Source organism: Petromyzon marinus, chromosome 83 (assembly GCF_048934315.1).
Source record: "Petromyzon marinus isolate PM22_M1 ecotype Great Lakes invasive population chromosome 83, UKy_Petmar_22M1.pri1.0, whole genome shotgun sequence".
NCBI classification, from domain to species: domain Eukaryota; kingdom Metazoa; phylum Chordata; class Hyperoartia; order Petromyzontiformes; family Petromyzontidae; genus Petromyzon; species Petromyzon marinus.
In genome coordinates this window covers 233,450-248,914 of record NC_133748.1, presented here as the reverse complement: position 1 = coordinate 248,914, position 15,465 = coordinate 233,450, and the positions used below count along the sequence as shown (strand labels likewise).

Sequence of the window (15,465 nt, the reverse complement as noted above, 5' to 3'; positions counted from 1 at the left end):
GCCACGGGGGGTGGGAGGGGCACCTTATCTTTGTCACGTGCCCTAGCTCACGTGACTTCTGCCGCGACAATGTCTGGATGTTTTCGCCTGAGGACGACCGCTCGTGTTGTGATCGAAACGTCGTGATTTATTTTTTATTTTATTCTTTCTACCTACGTGACTTTACTCAAAGAACCAAAGAGTATGAAAGACGTCTTGTCTGCTGATCTTGTTCATATCTGCGTACACCGATATCCCACATTGCTTACACGTACACACCACACACAATGAAATAAGTAGAAACTAGAACGACTTAATTCCGGGGATGGGCAAAGATTCAGGAATCTTTCGATTTAAAGCTTTCATGACTGCAATGATTCATCTTCTTTGGTTCTTTCGGTAAAGTCACGTAGAATGAGAATAAAATAATACATTGATCAAATAAAATAACACGATAATATTCTCACGACGTTTTGGCCACAACACAAGCGGCCTTCATCAGGTGAAGGGACGAGACTGTCTGGTAGGACAGCGCTGTCCTACATAGATACCAGCCGCTCCTACCAGACAGTCTCGTCCCTTCACCTGATGAAGGCCGCTTGTGTTGTGGCCGAAACGTCGTGAGAATATTATTGTGTTATTTTATTTTATCAATTTATTATTTTATTCTCATTCTACGTGACTTTACCGAAAGAACCAAAGAAGATTCAGGAATCTCTTTCAATGGAGCGAGTTAAGTGTGTTCGATTCAACATCTCTCTGTCCGTCTGTGTCTCTGTTCCCCTCTGTGTCTCTCGCTGACTGTGTCTCTGTCGTCTCTGTATCTTTCTGTGTTCCTCTTGTCTGTGTCTGTTCACCTCTCTCTTGTCAGTCTCTGTGTGTGTCTCTATCAGCGTCTTTTCAACCGTATTCAACTACTGCCAGTAGCAACATGCACCCGTTCAACTTTCACGGCCCACGACTGCACGCGACTCAAACTTGCTCCGAGTCTCTGTGTGTACGTTGAACTTATTTCGCACCGTACGTAGCCAACCATGTTAATCTGTGGGTCTCTGTGCGAGTCTCTGTGTGTATCTGGATCTTCTTTCGCACCGTACGTAGCCGAACCTGAACAGGAGGAGCGGCTGGTGTCTGTGGAGCTGTGGGCTGGGTACATCTGTCAGCAGGAGCGAGAGACAATGAAGCTCCCAAGCATTCACTACGTTACCAACATCATATTTGCACTCATAAGTCGCTTGCCTAACTGCCTCGGCAACTCGGTGTCTCGTATCGAATCTCATCTCAAACAATCGAAGGACCCCTTCCCTAAGTGGCAGCTGCCCCTGTGTGGCACAAGGTGGCCCTGCACCGGCCTGCACGTGGACATGAGTCTGTCGGTAGGGGGCGATCATTGACGCGCCATCTCCGTTGTGTAGTTTCTGGATAATGTTTGGAATTGCCACAATTTTGACCGTGAAACCAACATGCAATGACCTGTGCGTTGTGAATGACACAGCGCTATGTTTTACAGCTGCCGTGAACCAGACTGCGCTCATTGTGGTGAATGTTACTGGGGTAGCCAGCTGTGCCTGTCGGATTTGAACCTTGAACCTCTGCAATAAATAGAGAATGCGCTACCACATTCTCGGTTCTTACAGTAAAGTCACGTAGATAGAAAACAAAAACTAATTTTTGGGGGGGAAATAATAAATTGATGAAAAAATGCCATTGGTTGACTGACTGAGATGACTGCGTCCCCCACAATGTGTACACACACACAGTGTACACACACACAGTGTACACACACAGAGATACACAGTATATACACACACAACAACAACAACCGCCATTCGCCACTAAGTGGCGGTGACGTCACCACGACGCTTGTGCCAGGCTATGTGCACCCTGAGGCCACGTGAAGTGTCGAACGCCCGCTGGCAGGAGGTCATGGGGCAGACCCAGGTGCCACGGGTCGACTGACTGAGATGACTGGCTGATGCACCACCTGTGCCCCCTACTGTGCCAACCTGCTGTGCTTTAGCCACCCGGCGCTCCGCTCGTTGTTCTGAGTGTCGCTCCTCCGCCCTCCGTTGTTGTTGGAGGGCGACTGCCTCCAACTGCCCAGTAGCATCCTTCACGAGCCTCCTCCACAGAGGCCGATCTTGACACCGCTGGTACCAGTCATCGGCAAGTCCACTCAGCTCCACGTCCTCCTGTACCACATCACTCCATCTCTTCTCTAGCCCGTGCCGCGCCCGCTTAGCCCCCTCAATCCGGCCAAACAAAAGCTGTTTCGGCATGCGGTGGCTGGGCATGCGGGCTACATGACCCAGCCATCGCAGCCTTGCCTGCCGGAGGAGCTCACCGATGGGACCCTGCCCAGATCTTTCAAGGATTTGTGAGCTCCTCGACAATTCAGTCTGGATAAACCCAGGATGGATCGTAGGCAGGCCAGCCTAAATGTTTCTAACCGGCGAAGATGTTCTATTAGGGAGGTCCACGTTTCGCAAGCGTAGAGAAGGGAGGGAATGACCGTGGCCGAGAAGACCTGAAGCTTAGTGCGGAGCGACAGACCAGGTAGCTTCCACACAGCGTTACGCAACCGATGAAAAGATATTGCCACTCAACTGATTTGGAGTGAGACCTTTGCTGTTAAATTGGAGCCAGTCATAAGCACACTGCCCAGGTATGGGAAACTCTCCACTCTCTCCACAACTGCCCCATCACCGATTGGGAGTTGTGGGGGTGGAGTGTCCGATGGTACAAAATACCCAGGCAGATGCTTAGTTTTGGTGGGGCTGATGGTAAGGCCCCACCTCTTAGTGGCACGCTCCAGTCTCAGCAGCAGCGTCTCCAACTCCTCCTCTGACTGAGCAGCTATTACCAAATCATCAGCATACATAACGTGGTTGAGCAATAGGGAGCCATCCCTTGACCGCACCCGGGCATCGATTAGCCTCCCATTATATCTGTACCATATGGAGATTCCCCCGGTACAGCTATTGAAGGCTTCACGAACTACGTGGTCAAAATAGATGTTAAATAATGTGGGAGCCAGAGGACATCACTGTCGCACCCCAAGGTGTACAGGGAATGGCTCTGACTCCCGGCCACGTAGTTTTACCCGGGCCCGCTCACCATCATGAAGGTCATTAATGATCGTGAGCAGAGGGTCAGGTACTCCAAAAGCACGAAGAACGACCCAGAGCCCAGGCCTACTGATGGTATCATAGGCCTTGACCAGGTCAATAAAGCAGAGATGTAGGTCTTGTTGGAATTCCCTACACCTCTGCTGTAGCAGACGGACAGAAAATATGGCATCTGTGCAGGACCGCCCTTTCCTGAAACCGCATTGGGGCTCCGCAAGCCTCTCCTCAGCGTGCCTGGCAAGGCGATGCTGAATAATCCTTGCCAGGACCTTTCCCGGCACACTGAGGAGTGAGATGCCCCTGTAGTTGTTACAGTCTGTGCGGTCCCCCTTCTTAAAAAGGGGGACCACCAGGGCATCCTTCCAATCCTGCGGAACCCGTCCAGTGGTCCAGACTGTTGTTATGATGTCATATAGGGCAGTCTGTGCACAAACGCCACCCTCCCTCAGCATTTTGCTTGGGAGATCATCTCTGCCCGCTGCCTTTCCTGGTCTCAGACTCCGGATCGCCTTCAACACTTCCTCAGCAGATGGCACCTCAGCCAGCCACTCACAGGGGGTGACTTCTTCCAATATTTGAGGCACCGCAGCCTCAGCAGGGTCATCCTCACTTTGTGCCACGATGTTTTCCTGGCTGAGGGATTTTCCCTCCCCCAGGACCTCACAGAAATGCTCAGCAAATCTGCGAACCTGTTCCTGGGGGTCGAAGATTGGATCACCGTTTTTTCCCCTAATGATGGTAATAGGTGTGGCGCTGCAGGTTACTTTTTTGATGGAGTTAAATAGAGATTTGTGATCACGGGCCACTGAGGCAGACTCCATCTCCTCAGCAACCCGCGACCACCACCCATCCTTGCAGCGCCTCACAGCTCTCCGAACCTCCGAGCGAAGGCTGCCGTAAGCCTCCTCATTCTCTGACGTGGGATTCTGTAGCCGATGACAGTGGGCCTGTCGCTTTTTCTCAACCATCCTGAACACCTCCTCTGTCAGCCAGGGTCTCTGGGGAGGTCTGGACCGCGTACCCAAAGCAGCCATTGCAGCTGCATGAGTCACAGTCCTAAACCTCGCCCATTTACCCTCGACATCAGGAGGAGTCGGGGACGATGCCAATCCCAGCCGCAAGCGATGATGAAATTCTCGCTTGCAACTTTCATCAGATAACTGAGACCAGGCCACTTTATGTTGGAATGGGGTCCTGGGTGTACACCCACCACCGGAGTGGAAGAATGGCAGGCGCATCTTACAGATGACTAGTCGATGGTCAGAGGGCAGATCAGCTCCACGGTAGGTCCTGGTATCAAGGACATGGGCTCGCATTCGCTGGTCCGTCACTATGTAGTCCAGCAGATGTTCTTGCTTGGACCCGGCATGCATCCATGATGTTGTGTGGATGCGCCGATGCCGGAACAGCGTGTTGGTAATTACAAGCCCATGGGCTGCACAAAAATCTAGCAGCCTCCTACCGTTGTTATTGAGCTGATCTGGCCGATGCCCTCCAATCACTCCAGACCAGGTGCCAGTATCATGACCAACTCGGGCATTGAAGTCACCCAACATGATGACTCTATTCCGAGGGACCACTTTAGCCAGCACCTGTGACAGGAGGTCATAGAAGGCATCTGACTCATCGGCTTTGCTTGCATCCCTCCACAGATGTTCATCTTCGGTGGGGCCATAAGTAACCACGACCACCATTCCTCGCCTCCGGTTGATGGGAAGGCGAGCCCAAAGTAGCCTGGGGCTTACAGCTTCCCACACCTCACCGCCACGCTCCCACGCCCCCTTCATTCTTTTGTTCAAAAGAAGACCCACACCCTGTTGTTTGGCAGTCTGCTGCCCCGAGTAGAGGACTGTCCACCCCTCATGGTGGCAGGAGCCAGAGCCGGTCCACCGGACCTCCTGAATGCCGCATAGATCCAGGCGGTACCGGTCCAGCTCCCGACAGAGGAGTGGCAGCCTCTCCTCTGCAGTGAGCGTTCGAACATTCCACGTGGCCACCCGTAGTGGCTTTTCGTTGTTTCTGGAGTAGCCCCGAGGGTAGGTATTCAATCTCCTGGCTCCGCCAATTGGGGTTTGGCCAGGAGACGTCATAGACGCCTGGCCCCCCGGGGCCTCCGGCACAAGCTTATTAGTTACATATTTCAGTTTAATTCGTGGTTTCGTGGTAATTAATTGAAGGTGGAGGGGTTACCAGCCCCTCGCACCCGTCCAGAGCCCCCGTTTAGCCCCTGTGGTGGACACATATGCCATGAGGGGAGGAGCCAATCAAAATTGGATCTCCCCATCACAGCACTGTCCACGACAGAGTTGCCCGTCCGGCACCGCGAGGAGGTAGGGGGTTGTTTTGCACACACACACACACAATGTGTACACACACACACAGTGTACACACACACACAGTGTACACACACACAGTGCACACACACACACAGTGAACACACACACAGTGCACACACACACACAGTACACACACAGTGTACACACACACAGTGTACCCTGTGTACACTGTGTCATGTCACCAAGGTATTCACCCCATCCCGTCCACCGCGCCCTTGAGCGTGACGTCACCTCTGCCTGGGTCACTTCCGTTATCTGTTCAAGTAGAATTCTTATTTGGGCAAAGCTACGCCCGGTGACTGGCGGCTCATTAACATAATGTATTCATGAAAGCCGTCGCGAATTTATTGCGACGAGTTCGGCACCCACGCCCCATCCCTCTACGTTTGTGCCGGGTTCATTAACATAATTTATTTAAGTTACATAGCCGCTCATTGTGGTAGGGGAGTGTTTTGTACCCCGCAAGTGACGTCATGTCACCTCCTGCTGCCGCGTGACGTCACGAGGTAACAGGAATCTGCCGCTCCGCACGTGAACTGAAATCCGAGGTGAGAAATTCTCATCGCGGTTGTGGTGGTGATTGTGGTGGTTGTTGTGGTTGTTGTGGTGGTTGTGGTGGTGGTTGTGGTGGTGGTTGTGGTGATTGTGGTGGTGGTGGTTGTGGTGATTGTGGTGGTGGTGGTTGTTGTGGTGGTGTTTGTGGTTGTGGTGGTGATTGTGGTGGTGGTGGTTGTGGTGATTGTGGTGGTGGTGGTTGTGGTGATTGTTGTGGTGGTGGTTATTGTGGTGGTTGTTGTTTACCGAGGTAGAGCCTCGCTCTCTATCTCGTAGGGATGTCAATTGAGTATCAGCGAGCATGGAAGCGATGTCCAGGTTGGAACTTTACAGCGCGGGGCCTAGCCACGCGGGGCCTAGCCTCCTGCCCTCGCCTGATCGCGTTTGCTTCAATTCTCTCGCCTAAGTTTAATTTGTCTTCACACGGCTCGCCTCTTTGTCACTTTGTTTTACTTTTAAATATTCACGCAGTTTTTATTTCATTCTTTTTTTTTACCAGGCCAAGCCCGCTTGAGCTGCCGTGCCGCTTTTGTTATTTTCAGAAGCGACCTGCCCACAACGCAAGGTGAGTTTAGTTTTTAGTATTTAGTTTAATTTATTTGGTATAGCCCTGTGAACCGTTCGGCTGTTGATTCCGGTGCAACCGCAACAAACTAAAAACATGAACAAGAAAACATCTTAAAGTGACTTTATGTGTTGACTGTGCAAACAGAAAATCCAGGGGAAAAAAACATCAAAATATTCCTGAAATAGCAGCGTACACCACCAAACACTGTGTGCAAAACTCCCAGTGGGATGCAAGTCAAACAACAAGACAACTTAGTCTTCTTTGGTTCTTTCGGTAAAGCCAGACAGTCTCGTCCCTTCACCTGATGAAGGCCGCTTGTGTTGTGGCCGAAACGTCGTGAGAATATTATTGTGTTATTTTATTTTATCAATTTATTATTTTATTCTCATTCTACGTGACTTTACCGAAAGAACCAAAACCAAAGACGATGAATCATTGCAGTCACGAAAGCTTTAAATCGAAAAGACAACTTGGATGAAGGCCATCAGTCTAACGCTGCACTACAATAAACAAAAACATGGCCAAACCAAAAAACCTTTTCGAAATCACCAAAATAAAGCCGTAAATGCAATGTAACAGTGAACATAGGAACTGTGACCGAATTTTTAACAATAAACTACATAAATAAGATGTAACACCAAACCCTAGAGCCACAGCTGGCTGCATGAGTTACTCCACAAACAACAGGAGCATCAGTCGGAGTATCACATTTTTCAATGCACCTTTAAGATCAGCACACTAAATCAAAATACAGATAATACTTTGCAGCGGTCATCCGGAGCGAAACATTTTATTTTATTTTAGGCCACTGAATATCAGTGGCAGCTAGGGGTGTACAACTCCTCTAGAGCAGTTTTGAGTGAAGATATCATTGGTAGCTATTCAAGTTGCAGTTTATTGGCAATAGCATTCCAGACCCTGGGGGCATCAATAGCAAAGGCCCTTCCTCCGGTTTTTGTACGGCAATAGGGAATGTGAAGCTGGTAAATGAGCGAAGACCTGAGGTCAAATTTGTTCTTTGAAACAGAGGAGATCCAGCAGGTAGTCTGCGGATTTTTTTGTAAGTACATCGTGAATAAATAAGATCTGGTGTACAAGCCGTCGAACATTAAGAGATGTTAAGTTTGACCAAATGTGGAGATCACAGTGGTGAGTCCTATATGGGCAGTTAAATGCAAATCTTAAGGTCGAGTGATAGATGGAATCAAGCTTCTTCAGTACAGTACTTGGGGCTGATTTATACACGATATCACAGTAATCAAGTAGAGACAGTATGGTAGCTTTTATCAATTCCAAACGGAACATAGGGGGGAAGCAGTGCTTGTGTCGATACAGAAAACCAATTTTTGTATTTTAACCACTATAATCAATGTGATCTTCAAAATTTAGCTTTGAATCCAGGATGACCCCAAGATACTTATAGAACTTGACTTGCTCTATTTGATCATCATTTAAGGAATGTAATTTTTTAAAACATAACTTCCTGCTTTAGTCCCGGTGAGAAGCATAGCACCTTGGTTTTGGAGGTATTTAGGATTAGTTTAAGTGCAACTATCTGATGTTGTAGATTGTTGAAATCACCCTGGAACTTAGCAATCACGTCATCCGGAGAGCGACCAGCAGTAATCAGTATCCTGTCATCTGCAAAAAGATTTACCCTGGAATGATCCAGGTCAGTGCCCAAGTCATTGACAAAAAGAGAGAACAAGAGGGGGCCGAGGATGGAACCCTGTGGAACCCCTTTTGTTATCTTAACACTGTTTGACCTCCAACCATCTGTGAATACAGTTTGGGTGCGAGAAAAGAGGTAATTTTTTAAACCATTTTACTGTGTTTTTGGAAAAACCGAGGCAACTTAGTTTACCAAGCAGGGTGTTGTGGTCTACTGTATCAAAAGCTTTGGACAGGTCAAGAAAAAGACAGGCACAGTACTGCTTATTATCAAGGCTACTGTAAATTTGATTCAGATAGTCTAATGCAGCAGATGTGGTGCTGTATTTTTTTTCGGAACCCAGATTGTTTTAGATGTAGTAGATTGTTGGTGGACAGGAAACTGCTAATTTGGTAGTTCAATAATTTTTCAAAAATTTTCATCAATGGGGACAAAATTGAGATAGGTCGGTAGTTATTGGGATCATCTTTAGGGCCCTCTTTGTGTAGTGGACGGACATAGGAATTTTGATTTAAAGCTTTCGTGACTGCAGTAATTCATATTCTTAGCTCTTTCGGTGAGGTCACGTTGAAGGGAAACAATAAAATAATCAAATATATATAAAACAATAAAAATTATCACGACGTTTCGACCATAACACAAACAGTCGTCATCAGGTGTGAAAACCAACAGCAAGAAACATTTGAAAGAAGTGGCGGTTCGCATTTATTATTTTAAACGGTGTTTTTATTTATAAAAAAAAAACGTTAGCACCACGGGCAGCGATTTGGCAGTTTATTAAGAAGGACGAGTCCATCTATGTTCTGAAAAGAGGAGAGGGGAGACGAAAAATTAATGTATGCTGTCTGAAAGCCACCGTAAGCGTGAACAATCAATTAAGACCTGAAATGGTTTATCAAATCCTTCCAATGATTGCTAAGCCAGAATCCATCTTCTCGGTTGAAATTGTCTCTGTGCTTGTATATGTGGATAGCCTCATGAACGAATCTCTCATGGTAGCCAGATGGCTTACAAAGAACCTCTGGATGTAGGACTGTTTCCATTATAGAGGAACTGATGCTTCTTTGATGGACAGGTTGAAAATATGGGCTATAGGTTTGTATATTAGGTGACCAACAGTTAATAGAGCAAAGACGGGAAAACTATCTGCTCCGGTAGAGGAGGACCCTTTGAGGTAGGACAGCTGTTTCAGATTTACATGTGATTCCAGGAGAGTGGAGGAAAAATAGGCATTTTTTGCATGCCGTATTTTTTTGATGCATCTATTCCTTAAAATCCTGTATTCTAGCCAGTCATTGACCAAATTACTTTTCTGAGCACATGCCCAAGCCTTGTCCCTAGTTTTCATGAGCTTTATAATCAAAGGATTATACCATGGTGGGCGGTTGCCTTTAGTTTTAAATCTAACCAACGGAGCATGTTTGTTAAGAATTTGGAGAAACGTGTACCTGAAAGTCTCCCAAGCCGTAGTCAGGTTGGGAATATCACAGACCTTGTCAATATCCGAGTGAAGCACATAATTAGTAAATGCCTGAGTGCTGAAGTGCCTCAAAGAGTGCTTCTCAACAATTTTAGGGGGTGCTTTGAGTCTGGCTGATGATCTCACCCCAAAAATGAAGCGGTGATCACTAAGATTATTTCCCAGAACACCAGTCAGTGCGAAATTGTGAGGGGCATTTGCCAATAGGACGTCAAGCAGAGTTGATTGTCCCGGATTTGAGGCTCGTCAACAGCGTGGTTTTGTTCACTCTAGACGCGTGGCGGTGTTGACTTTAGACGCGTGGCGGTGTTCACTCTAGACGCGTGGCGGTGTTCACTCTTGACGCTTGGCGCTGTTCACTCTAGACGCGTGGTGGTGTTCACTCTAGACGCGTGGCGGTGTTCACTGTAGACGCGTGGCGCTGTTCACTCTAGACGCGTGGCGGTGTTCACTCTAGACGCGTGGCGGTGTTCACTCTAGACGCGTGTCGGTGTTCACTGTAGACGCGTGGCGCTGTTCACTCTAGACGCGTGGCGCTGTTCACTCTAGAGGTGTGGCGGTGTTCACTGTAGACGCGTGGCGCTGTTCACTCTACTTGGAGTGAGGAAGCATGAATTCTGAGCAGGTGAAGGTGGCCAGGCATGGGTCTGGACACACCACCACCTGTGAACCATGCCAGTGTGTGACAGTGGTGGAGCCAGTGGGGGTGGGGTGGCACGTGCCCCCCAACGATCCGATCGAAATCCCTAATTTCGATAGGATCATTGGGGTTTATTAGTAACTAGCTTCACTACCCGGCTTCGCCCGGGACTTGGATTCTTGTCTTGGATAAATTTCATATTCCCTTATATTTCACTGAAAAACCCTTAACATTGTTGATGCTTGCAAGAAATAAAAGAGCCTAAACAAATCAAGTTACCTAAATCGGATGTTTTCACTCAAGGAAATTTTACCTTAATCCACTCCTCCGTAAGGTCGATTTTGGCCACTCGGGAAGGGAATGACGTGACGAGCTGAAAATAGTCGCGTTCACTTCGAAATTCCAAACAGCATAAGCTGTGAAAATTTCATGACGCCAGAGCTCAGCGTTGGAGAGGTTTTGTTGCTTCACACAAACAAACAGATGTAATGTTCTGCTTCATATTTAAGATAGCAGTTCTACCTGTTCTTCGCACGGATATGTATTGAAACTCCGAGAAGCCAATGGCTTCATCCGCCAGGAGCAAAGTGCCACCTAAAATCTCCCGGCATGCTGTTAACAGCTCTAAGCATTGCAGAGCGCTTAACTCAGGTGTGTTGCGGGTTGACACCACAAACTTCATGGTCATACAAAATACAAAAGTATATTTTTATGCTTTTTTCATTGTGTACAGTATGGAACCTACCCACATGCCAAATTTCAAGTGTGTAGCATTTTGGGAAGTATGCTAAACACTTTCGAACAGACACACATATCCACACATTTCCCTTGTACATATAGAGATTAATCAGCATTTTGCGAGCCCCCACTGCCACCGTGTGGCATATTATTACGTGCCAAGGACTCTATGAGAGGACAACAGTCCGAGTCCATAATTGGCAATAATTAACGGCACAGCAGTTATAAGCGACTCACAGAATTGTGCGCAGTTGCGTATACAGTACACGACTTTCCTGATGGCAAACACCTTCAGCGAGCGCGATGGCGATCACCCGCGTCCAATAAAAAGCATAGGACAAGTCCTTACTAACAACTCCTTACTAACAACTCCTTACTAACAACTCCTTACTTACTAACAACTCCTTACTAACAACTCCTATAATTTTTCATTGCTGGAGGGCTTTGCCCCCCCCCACCTGAAAATCCTGGCTCCACCTCTGAGTGTGTGACAGGGTCAAGTTTGTATTTGCAGTAAAGTCTATTAATTCTATTGAGCACGGAGGTTATATCAAAACGGTAGTTTATTTTTGTTTTCCTCTTGAACTCTTCGTAAGAATGGGGTCAGGAAGTTATCGCAGCACACGTGCCGCTGAAGTCGGGAACTGTTCATCCCAGCATTCAAGGACATCTGTGCCTGGCTTCACACCTCTAAGTTGCGATTGAACATTAATTTATGCATTTCTGCATAACACAAATAGTATTATTTTCAACACCCTTTGCTATGTCAGCTGAATTTAGCTTTCATAAATATTCCTTTTGAAGCCAGGCACATTTATGACATTTGCCCTCTCATTGTGTGCCATAACAGCCCGTGTGATTAATTTGGGACACTTTTTCACTATATCATGGATATATGAAAAAGTATAGACGTGTAAGTCACGTGTTACTGTGTATATGCATTCCTCTGTGCCTCGATACTGACGTGTAGATGGTGTGGATATTCTTTTTCTGTCTGTAGCTGTCGCTTCCTCTGTCGCCTCCTGCAGAATTTGTCTGATGGAGCAAAGGCACTCGGCACAGCTCTGTGCAAAAAGGCATCAATGCGACCGGAGTGCATACAGCACGGATCGTACTGGAGATTTGACCTTGCACCAGAGAACTCAAACAGGAGAGAAACCCTTCAAGTGCAGTGTGTGTGGGAAGGCGTTTTCAGCTTCTTCAAATCTTCAAAAACACCAGAGAACACACACGGGAGAGAAACCCTTCAAGTGCAGTGTGTGTGGGAAGGCGTTTGCACATTCATTACTTCTTGTAACACACCAGAGAACACACACGGGAGAGAAGCCCTTCAAGTGCAGTGTGTGTGGGAAGGCGTTTGCACAGTCACCACATCTTCAAGTTCACCAGAGAACACACACGGGAGAGAAACCCTTCAAGTGCAGTGTGTGTGGAAAGGTGTTTGCACAGTCATCTGCTCTTGTAACACACCAGAGAACTCACACGGGAGAGAAACCCTTCAAGTGCAGTGTGTGTGGGAAGGCGTTTTCAAATTCATCTGCTCTTAAATATCACCAGACAACACACACGGGAGAGAAACCCTTCAAGTGCAGTGTGTGTGGAAAGGCGTTTGCACAATCATACCTTCTTGTAACACACCAGAGAACACACACGGGAGAGAAACCCTTCAAGTGCAGTGTGTGTGGGAAGGCGTTTTCAAATTCATCTACTCTTAAATATCACCAGACAACACACACGGGAGAGAAACCCTTCAAGTGCAGTGTGTGTGGGAAGGCGTTTGCACAATCATACCTTCTTGTAACACACCAGAGAACACACACGGGAGAGAAACCCTTCAAGTGCAGTGTGTGTGGGAAGGCATTTGCACAGTCACCATATCTTCAAGTACACCAGAGAACACACACAGGAGAGAAACCCTTCAAGTGCAGTGTGTGTGGGAAGGCGTTTGCACAGTCATCTGCTCTTGTAAAGCACCACAGAACGCACACGGGAGAGAAACCCTTCAAGTGCAGTGTGTGTGGGAAGGCGTTTTCACGTTCTACAGTTCTTCATGTACACCAGAGAACACACAAGCATCAGAAGATCCACAAAGAGCGGAATCTGAAATCAGCTTGTGGAAGTCAAAGTGCCGCAATGAGCCCATCTCTCATGAAACAAGAACCGGAAGAACATCCCAGCTTAGACACTTTTAAAGGTTTCGAGGTGAAATATGAAGAGGTGAAGGTCAAATGTGAAGAAGTGATGGTGAAGAGTGAAGCAGTGAAGGTAAAATGTGAAGATCAAGATTCAACTCCAAAATCGGACCTTCACATCTATGGAGGCAACGTGAAGCAGGAGGAGAATTCTGACTGTGAGGCAGAGCGAGGCAACTCCCAGCAGTTTGTGGAAGTGGAGGTGTGGGTGGACTTCCTCCGAGACAATACAAAGTCAAATGGAGACCCGGTAGATGTGTAAGCTTGAGACGATGTCGCTCCAATAGATGCACCTTTGTCACAGGCCTTTAATGGCAAGAATGAAGTTGAGCACTCAATTGCTAGGTGCAACCTGCAGGGTAAGAGCGGCCAGTCGTTGTGGACCTGTGGGTTGGGTAGATCTCTAACCAGGAGCGAGAGCCAATAAGCTCCCAAGCGTTGACCATGTTATCATAATTGCAATTATATGGTGCTTGCTTAATCACCTCGGCAATTCGGAGTTTTGTATCGTATCTCATTTCAAACACTCGAAGAGCATCCCCAAGTAGCAGCTGCCCCTGTGTGGCACAAGGTGGTGGCCCTACACCGGCCTGCATGTGGACAAGGGCCTGTCAGTAGGTGGCGATGGTTGATGTGGCATCTCAGTTGTGGAGTTTGTAGGTAATGTTTAGAATTTGCTCAATTTTGACCCAGACGGCAGCATGCAATGGCCTACTCGTTTTGAATGGTGCAATAGTATGTTGTACATACACTTAAGCAGACGGTGCGTATCTTTTTTAATTAGCGTATTGGTAATGTGATGTAACCTGATGCAGTATGTTTCAGTGCAGCAATTCAATTTTGTTAATATGCCTGTCACTAATTTATAATGAATACTTGTCCGATTCTGTGCGTACATGTAACATTTTGTCTATAAGGGTCAAACACTGATTAAGTGATGTTAGGACAAAGTTTGTTTTGGAAGTAACCTGTACAGATAACTCGGGTGAGACCCATTGTTCTTGTGATACAGGTCAAAGGGTATTTTTGTGTTTTCAGGAAGCATCCTCCCTCTGGAGCAACTCAATGTCTTTGAAATAGGGAGCACAATCGGATCATTCATCAGTTACAAGGCATACCACTCAAAAGTTACACGTAGAGGAGATACATTCTCTACAACACGAATTATAATTTTGTATTACTTGTTGAGGTAGATTTTGTCGAACCAGGACTAGAAATGGTCCTTGCTGATTAACGTCTGGATGTTCACAACCAAGGGTTGAAGCAAGCCTGACCGCCTGCCGCGCCCCTCACAACCATTTACGGCCTTGGGCCAGGAAAGTCACGAAAAAAATTGCACACGAACGACGCCTCAACGCAAGCTTCCGATGCTCCGTTTTGAAGTTTGGAAATGAAACAACTTTGAATTTTATTATGTTTTTAATTAGATAATTGTATTTCTTCATTAAAAGCTTGTTAATTGAAGACGACATTTCGTGTGAATTTTCTCTCGTCGTTAAGTAGATGGCCTTGCCGGGGGTTCGGTTCGATGCGGACTTTCACCTGGTTGGGATCGCGGGATTGAGATGAGGCGACACAGAGCTGGCCGTGCGAGAAGACCGCCGTCTGCAGATCGAACGTCTGTCCCTGCGCCTCCATCGTTCATACAGGGGGTGCGTAGGTTTGCAGCGCCCCCTGCATGAAAACGATGGAAAGTGCAGCGTTAGTCACAGATGGAGTTGTGCGCTTATATAAAAGAGTTTAGCCAGTGGGTTTTCAAAGTACCTTCGTCTTAGAGAAATGTATTTTGCGTGAGCCCACCGCATTAAAACGATGCTCAGCTGAGCAGGGCGAGCCGGGGGGGGGGGGGGGGCATCTTATCTTAGTCACGTGCCCTAGCTCACGTGACTTCTGCCACGACAATGTCTGGATGTTTTCACCTGAGGACGACTGCTCGTGTTGCGATCGAAACGTCGTGATTTATTTTTTATTCTTTCTACCTTCGTAACTTTACTCAAAGAACCAAAGAGTATGAAAGACGTCTTGTCTGCTGATCTTGTTCATGTCCGTGTACATCGATATCCCACATTGCTTACACGTACACACCACACACAATGAAATAAGTAGAAACTTGAACGACTTAATTCCGGGGATGGGCAAAGATTGAGGAATCTCTTTCAATGGAGCGAGTTAAGTTT

General features: G+C 47.3%; 1 protein-coding gene across 8 annotated transcripts in view; it reads left to right on the top strand.

Moving 5' to 3' along the window:
• Nucleotides 1–4,740: 4,740 nt before the first annotated feature.
• Nucleotides 4,741–15,465, top strand: part of LOC116958787 (transmembrane protein 230) — a 46,532-nt gene continuing 35,807 nt past the window's right edge. Inside the window, exons 1-3 of one of the 8 annotated variants that reach the window (XM_076057506.1) lie at nt 4,741–5,949; nt 6,498–6,563; nt 12,125–14,752. In XM_076057506.1, coding sequence (XP_075913621.1) covers nt 12,135–13,550 — 1,416 coding nt within the window. In that variant the 5' untranslated portion in view covers nt 4,741–5,949; nt 6,498–6,563; nt 12,125–12,134 and the 3' untranslated portion in view covers nt 13,551–14,752. Of the gene's footprint in view, nt 5,992–6,202; nt 6,317–6,497; nt 6,564–12,096; nt 14,753–15,465 lie in introns of those variants that run through there. The other 7 variants (XM_076057507.1, XM_076057504.1, XM_076057505.1 and 4 more) reach the window with 7 other exon arrangements.